This window comes from Piliocolobus tephrosceles, unplaced genomic scaffold (assembly GCF_002776525.5).
Source record: "Piliocolobus tephrosceles isolate RC106 unplaced genomic scaffold, ASM277652v3 unscaffolded_16746, whole genome shotgun sequence".
NCBI classification, from domain to species: domain Eukaryota; kingdom Metazoa; phylum Chordata; class Mammalia; order Primates; family Cercopithecidae; genus Piliocolobus; species Piliocolobus tephrosceles.
In genome coordinates this window covers 86-8,052 of record NW_022298472.1, presented here as the reverse complement: position 1 = coordinate 8,052, position 7,967 = coordinate 86, and the positions used below count along the sequence as shown (strand labels likewise).

The window sequence follows — 7,967 nt, the reverse complement described above, 5'->3', positions numbered from 1 at the left end:
ATCTCATCTGCCACTTCACAGTTCAGACCACCTCTGAAAGTCCATGATGTGGTACAGGTTACCTTTGCCATTGAGAGATTGTCCAAACCATCTCTGCAGTTCTATGAGATGGCAAATGACACATTTGCTGCCTTGTGTTTTACAGACCGTCTGCATTGCTCTATGAGGTTGTGCAGGCAATGCTGTCCACCTGAGATTATACGGGCTATGGGAGCCCCATCTTGGTGAGGGCCACTTCTGGACATTATATGAACCATTCCTGCAGCTCTAACATGCTACATAGGCCACCTAGTTTCCCTGGTGAGGCTGCACAGGCCACTTCGTAGGTTGCCCAGACTTCTTTGTGGCTTTATATAGTTTTAAGTCCACCTCTACCATCTGGGGAGATTGCACAGACCACATCTGCAGCTCATCAAGGCTTTGTGGGATATATCTGTCACCTCCCAGAGTTGTGTGGGTCATCAGTGAAACCATCTAAGTTTCCAAGTTCCACCTCTGCCCCTCCTTATTTCGCACAGCCATCTCTGAAGCAGCATGAGGTATGTGGGCGCTTCAGAGACAGTGGAATGGTCCTCCATCCCCCAGGTATATATTTAACAAGCCAGTGGATGGACATGCTCTGGTCATCTTCGGGGTGAAACTGGACTCCCGCCGGATCCCTATCCAAAGCTCCCTGCAGAGGGTGGAGGTGACTGAATCCCAGCTCCTCCCCAAACTCCAATCCACTCCACTTTCTATCACTCCCCAAGAAACCATATCCTCTTCCTGTCTCTTACCTTAAGAACAGATCTCGGAAGGCCTGGGTCACGTCTCCCTCCGGATGGATATGCTGATGGCTGTGTTCCAAGGCCCAGAAAAGGACTTCATTGGAGGATCAATCTTTGTCAATGTCACTGTGTTCTCCTCAGGTGCCACCCTCACCCAGGCCCCTGACTGAGGTCAGGACATGGTGTTCTTGCCCAGCGCAGACACTCCACCCATGTGACCTTGGGCCGCCTCCCAGCCTCAGTTTCCTCAGTAGAGAAATGGGAAAACACCAGAAAGGGTGGAAGGAGCTGAAATGGAGTTATTGTCTTTCTCTGCCTTCACCAAGATGGGGCTCCCATACTAGTCCTGCCACTCACTTAAGAAACTGAACTCCCTCACATACTCTGTGTTCTTGCTGTCTCTACAGGGGGTGAGATGGTGCAAGCCGAGACCTCAGGGGTGAAGATTGTCCAGAGCCCATACAACATCAAGTTCACCAGGACACCCCAGTATTTCAAGCCAGGAATGCCCTTCCACTTTCGGGTCAGAGTCTGGACTCACTACACCCAGGGACTCAGGGCCCCTTCCCCAAAACAGACCTCCCACAAAGAGACAAAAACCCACACTGGACTCACCTGCATCCAACTCATATGAAGGATGAGTCCATCATATTCCCCAAGCTAATCCCAGAGTCCCCCCAAACGTTAACCCAGGTACTCCCAAAGCACAGTGATGACTCCAGAATTTCTCTATGGGGACTTAGAGGTCACAGTCAGGCTGGAAGAGGGTGTTTGAGGGTTTATATAGAGGCTGCACTTGCAAAATAAAGCATGGTCTTTTCACATATATTAATTTGGATGGGCATTAGGAAAGTCAGGGATGTCCTTTGGCACCAGTCCTACTCCAAGACTCCTGTAGGGTCTCGTGTGTCCTCCTTCCCTCTCCACTCTCAGTCTTCCCACTTACCATTGGTTCCGCAACACCCAGCGTAACTACATGTGGTTGTACACTGCAAAGCTCTAGGACACACCATTCATAAAAACTCTAATATGAATGGTGCCTCTGGTGTTGTTTAGTGAACCATGTATAAAGTTGTACAAAGCAGTCCTATTAAGATCATATTCCAGTCTCACCTCTCACACCAGGCCACCCTAGGCTTTTCCTTCACCTCACCCCAGATTCCACCCCAGGTCTTCGTCTCAAATCCTGATGGATCCCCAGCTGACAGAGTCCTTGTCCAGTCCCAAAACCACAAAGTGTACACCTCAACTGAGGGATTGGCCACTCTGACCATCAACACAGGTGCAAATCTGGACAAGCTCCCCATCGAGGTACCGACTTGACAAGGCAAGGAGGGTGGGGTTGGAGCTGTGTGAGTTGGAAAGGTTGGGGTTTACTTGCCCCTCATCCTGTCTAGGTGAAAACTGAGGAACCTCTTCAGCCAGAGGAGCAGGCTTCAGCCAAGATGACAGCTTGGCCTTACTTGACTCAGGATGGGTCAGGAAACTTCCTGCACATTGAAGTAAAGACATTGGGCACAGAGGTTGGCAGCAGCATCCAGCTGAGCCTCAACACAAAGCATCAGGACCCTAAAACTAAGGACCGGATTACTCACTTCACCATCCTGGTGAGGGACTAGGACCAGCGTTTGAGTCAAAGAATTCTTTCCCTGGAAAACCTTGGCTTGCTGGGTTAGAGAAACTATGAAAAAAGATGTGAAGGTGGCAACAATCTTGAGTGGGCTCAGATCAAGAGGCTGAAGAAAAGAGACTATGAGCTTCCATTGTGGGGTGGGACAGCTTCAGGAAAAGATTGACCTTACCCTTCTCATCCTTGACCTCCCTTGTCTCCAAGGTCCTGAGTAAGGGCCAGATTGTGAGTGCCAAACATCAGTCAAAAAGCCAGGGGAGTGTCTATACGTCAGCCATTATTGATGTGACTTCAGCGATGCTGCCCTCCTTCCGCATTCTGGCATTTTATTTACTTCCCAGAGGAGTGAGCCAGGATCCTGAGTTGGTGGCCGATTCCATATGGATTGATGTGAATGACAGATGCATAGGGACGGTAAGCCAAACTCCTTATAATTGTGAATCATCATCATAAAACCCCAGAAAGGGGCCATACAAATTTAGGCATTCCCAAACTGGAAGCCAGGGAAGAGGAGAATATGTGGCTTTAAGAGCTCAACACAAGGTGTGGCGATGATGCAAGTAAATAAATATAGGGAATTGGGATTAGCCTAGTGAAGTTCTCAGATGCTACACCAGAGCAGTAGGGAACATAAACCTGAAGGTGGAGTTGTGTGGTCTATGATTCCCTTCTTCTGACATCTCTCTTTTTCTTGGCTCAGCTGAAAGTTGGCTTGAAGAATGATAGATTCTTCCCGTCTTTGGAGCCCAACAGCCAAGTGGAACTGAAGGTGACAGGTGATGCAGAAGCCACAGTGGGGCTGGTGGCTGTGGACAAGGCTGTCTATGTTTTGAACAGCAAACACAAGCTCACTCAGAAGAAGGTAAGAGCGTATGGGCTTTGGGCCAAGATGTTGCCAGGATATTCTAGCTGGAACCTCAGCTTCTTCAGCCATAAAGAGGACAACATCAACGTAATGATTCAAGGAGACAGTGCAAAGTCTAATGACTGAAAGGTGATAAGAGCTCAAAAAATGGGAGATAGTATGAGAATTATTATTTGAGCCTGCAATTCCAGTATACCATTTTTCCTTTCATGGAGGAGTCATATAGGTCCCAAATCCAGATTCCTCTCTTAACCTCTAGGTCTGGGATGTGGTGGAGGAACATGACATTGGCTGCACAGCAGGAAGTGGAAAAGACAGGTTTGCTGTGTTCAAGGATGCTGGATTGGACCTGAAAATGAGCACAGGAATGGATAGCCTGGCAAGCACAGGTACAGGCTGGGGGGGTTGGGGCAAGAGGAGGGCAGGAATGGGGGCAGTGCTGCCTAGTGGGGTTTAGTGTCAAAGAGATATGGGCTGTAATCCACATCCTGTCACTTACCATGGGCCAGTCACATTTCTCTCTGAGTCTTGATTTCTTTGTCCATAAATTACAGATAATAACAGAAGTAACTCACTGTGTGTCAGTTAAGACAGGGTTAGCCATGTGTATCAAAGATACAAATAACAGTAGGTTAAACAGGTAGTTTATTTCTCATTCAGTAACACTACAGAGGTCATCCTGGGACTCAGACTCCTTCTAGGAGTCCATCCATGCCAGGCAGGAAGATGAAGGGAAGTGGAAAGGGGAGGACACTTCTTCCACATCTCATTGGTCAGAATACAGTCACATGGCCCCATCTAAGTGCAAGAGAGGCTGGGAAATGTAGTCTTTATTCTGAGTGATCTATACAATATGGAGGCTTACTTGCCACAGATGAGGGATGATAATGGATTTGGAGACAACTAAGAGTGTATTCTCTCAGCTATAAATTGTAATATTAATAACAGTTCTTATTTATTACATGCCAGACCCAGTGCTAAATACTTATATATGCATGACTGCATTGACAGAACTCTGATTATGCCCATTTTACATCACTGGGGAAATTAACCCCCAGAGAGGTTAAGTGGCTTGTTGAAAATCGCCCAGCTTTTAAGTGACAAGTCTTGAATATAGGAGGCTGTCAGATGAAATGAAGTGATGCATATAAAGCGCTGGACATACAACAAACACCCAATAAACGTCATCAAGGATATTGATAATGATCTTGGTAATTGTTCTATCATCATTCCCTCTGACCCCCAGACTGGCCCTGCCCCCAGGACCCTCCTCCCAGCCGCCATCGCCGCTCCCTGAAGAGGCTGGAGACAAAGAGGAATGCAGGTCAGTGTTAAAGCTGTATGCCTCCCTCCATCTCCCCAACCTATGGTATCCATAAGGGCTTAGAACAGGACACCAAAACCACTCTATGCATTTCTAGCAGGGAGGGATCTAATAGGGGGAGTTTGGTGCTTACAAAATCATTAGAGAGGCTTTTGGGGTGGAAGTTGGAAGCCTGCTTGCTGGGACTCAAGATCACCCCACTTCAGTCTTGCAATCCATGAAATATCAGGAAACTGCTGCCAATATCTCTCAAAAGGCTGGTACGTTGATAATCAAACAGGAAATCGTGCCCATTACAAAAACACACATAGACTGGAGCCCACCCATCAGCTGCCACTGCTGCAGGAAAAATGGTTTCTGCTTCTCTTCTATCTCCCAGATCTCTCATAAGAGCATATTAGTGGCTGCATCTAATCCCATTCAGAACCCTAGCAGCAAGGGAGTCTGGGAAATGTAGTTTTCAAATGTCTAGCCTCTGTGGTCCAGGATGGAATGTAGACAAAAGGAGAGATAGGTCTTGAGTGTCATTGGACAATATCTGAATAAACTGCCATCCTGAAGGCTAGAGTGTGGACCAGAAGGCTAGAGTGTGGACCAGAAGAAGAGGTTTTGAGCCTGGATTCAGAGGAAGATGGGAGGCAGCACCAGGTGGTGTTAGAAGCATGGATTCTGAGGCTGGCATGGAGGCTCATGCCTGTAAACCCAGCACTTTGGGAGGCCGAGGCAGGTGGATCACTTGAAGTCAGGAGTTCGAGACCAGCCTGGCCAACATGGTGAAACCCTGTCTCTACTAAAAGTACAAAAATTAGCTGATGTGGTGGTGGGCACCTGTAATCCCAGCTACATGGGAGGCTGAGGCATGAGAATCACTTGAACCTGAGAGGCAGAGGTTTGCAGTAAGCCGAAAATATTACACCCCCACACCCCACCCCCGGAGGAAACGGGGTGCCCCCCCCCAAAAAAAAAAAAAAAAAAAAAAAAAAAGCAGTATGGAATCTGATCCCACCCCTACCACTTGGAAGCCTTGACTCTAGGCAAATGAATTCAGCTCTCTGTGGCTCATCTTCCTTGTCAGAAGCTCACCATGTGAGTTCAATATGAGGCTTCAGAAAGGGCACAGATAAGGCACTAGGCATAGAATCTACCACAGAGTCATCGTTAAATAGTGGCAAGGTGTGCATAGCATCAAGATGAATGGTCCTTAGGTCCTGCCCAACCCTCCTCTTCCCCTCTGACTCTGGCCCACAGTGAACAAGTTTAAGACAGAGCTGGAGCAAAAGTGCTGTGAGGCTGGGCTCCGGGAAAGCCCAGTGGAGCTGTCCTGTGAGGAGAGGACCTGGCATGTCCGCCATGGTCCAACCTGTGTGGCTGCTTTCCTGGACTGCTGCCATCTGTCTGAGACCCTGACTCGGGAGGCTCGAGAGGATCAGCTGCGTCTGGGGACAAGTGAGGGGGCCATGGCAGGAGATGCAGGGTGGGGGCTTCATGGAGGGATACAGAGTGACACGGGACAGGTTAAGGGGTGATATGGGCCATGGAGGGTTGGAGAGGAGGATCCCACAAGGAGTTGGTGGAACACGGAAGAAACATGAAGGAGACTCTACCTCACACCTGCTCCCTCCAGCGGATGAAGAGGAGGACTTCGACGACCTCTTCCTGGATGACATGCCGGCGCGGACCTGGTTCCCTGAGAGTTGGCTCTGGAGGAAGTTCACTCTGCCGAAGAGTGAATCGGGGTAGGACATCAGCCTCCATGCCAGAATCTGGTCCCAGGTCCTTGCAATCATCAGTGGATGTTGGTCAGGGACAATGACCCCAGCAGTGACATTGAGCCTCAGGACAGTCCCACAATGGGGAAAACATTTTAGTGGATTCCCTAAAAGGATGACCCTCTAGCGATGCTGTCACTAATGAGGTGACCTGATGATCCTCAATGGTGACCATAACCGCTGCATGGTGACCCCCAACCCAGAAGCTCTGTCCATGCAGCACAAACTCAGTGATGTTTCCTCACTCACAACAGCATCTCCCATTACCCCATCTCTGTGAACGTGCCAGATTCCATCACCACATGGCAGTTTGTGGCGGTCAGCCTCAAGGCTGGACAAGGTGAGTCCCAGCAAGCTCAGTGCTAAGGGAATGGGGGTATGGTGACCTTACCCAGCCCCTCCCCGCACCGAGCCTCTGCTTAAACCCAATGTGCTCTCCTGGCTTTAGGTCTCTGTGTCTCGGACCCCTTTGAGCTGACAGTTATGAAATCGTTCTTTGTGGACCTTAAGTTGCCCTCCTCCGTGGTCAGGAATGAGCAGGTCCAGATCCAAGCTGTGTTGTACAATTTCAGGGATCGCCAGGCCAAGGTGAAGCCCCAAGCCCTCAACTTCCTGCCAAACCCTCTGCTAGGGTGTATTTTTTTTATTTTTTAATTATTTTATTTCATTTTATTTATTTTTTGAGACAGTTTGCTCTGTCACCCAGGCTGGAGTGCAGTGGCACAATTTTGGTTCACTGCAACCTCTGTCTCCCGGGTTCAAGCGATTATCCTACCTCAGCCTCCTGAGTAGCTGGGACTACAGGCACCTGCCACCACACCCGGCTAAGTTTTGTATTTTTAGTAGAGACGGGGTTTCACCCTGTTGGCCAGGCTGGTCTCAAACTCCTGACCTCAAGTGATCCACCCGCCTCGGCCTCTCAAAGTGCTGGGGTTACAGGCATGAGCCACTGCATCCAGTGTATTTTATTTTATTTTTGGAAACAGTGTCTTGCCCTGTCACCCAGGCTGGAGTGCAGTGATGTGATCTCGGCTCACTGCAATTTCACCTCACAGGTGCAAGCAATTCTCTTGCCTCAGCCTCCCCAGTAGCTGGGATCACAGATGTGCGCCACCATGCCTGGCTAATTTTTAGTATTTTGGGCAGAGACAGGATTTTGCCATGTTGCCCAGGCTGGTCTGAAACTCCTGAGCTTGAGTAATCCACCCTCCTTGGCCTCCCAAAGTGTTAGAATGACAGGCATGAGCCACCGTTCCTAGACTGTTAATGTGCTTTAGAAAAGGAAATTGGGTTATTTGTTATTCCTATGGGTCAGTGAAGTGGTGGCTCTTTTGGAAAATTTAAGATATTCTCTTATTTAGTTAGGCATAGTGGTGCACACCTGTAGTTTCAGCTACTTGAGAGGCTGAGGTGGGAGAATTGTTTGAGCCCAGGAGGTCAAGGCTGCAGTGAGCTGTGATCAAACCACTGCACTCCAGCCTGGGCAACAGGGTGAGACCTTGTCTCTACAAAAAATAATTTTAAAAAAATTAGCCAGGCTTGATGGCATGCACCTGTGGTCCCAGCTGCTCTGGAAGCTAAAGCAGGAGGATCGCTTGAACTCAGGAGTTTG

General features: G+C 48.9%; 1 protein-coding gene across 1 annotated transcript; it reads left to right on the top strand.

Annotated features, from left to right (window-relative positions):
* The first annotated feature begins 790 nt into the window (after positions 1 to 790).
* On the top strand, positions 791 to 6,945 carry LOC113220931 (complement C3-like). Its single transcript, XM_026450284.1, has 11 exons — positions 791 to 908; positions 1,175 to 1,290; positions 1,938 to 2,078; positions 2,165 to 2,374; positions 2,602 to 2,811; positions 3,098 to 3,259; positions 4,509 to 4,586; positions 5,835 to 6,032; positions 6,211 to 6,322; positions 6,610 to 6,695; positions 6,804 to 6,945. The coding sequence occupies exons 1-7, from the start codon at positions 821 to 823 to the stop codon at positions 4,557 to 4,559; spliced, it is 978 nt and encodes a 325-aa protein (XP_026306069.1). The 5' UTR covers positions 791 to 820; the 3' UTR covers positions 4,560 to 4,586; positions 5,835 to 6,032; positions 6,211 to 6,322; positions 6,610 to 6,695; positions 6,804 to 6,945.
* The last annotated feature ends 1,022 nt before the right edge of the window (positions 6,946 to 7,967 follow it).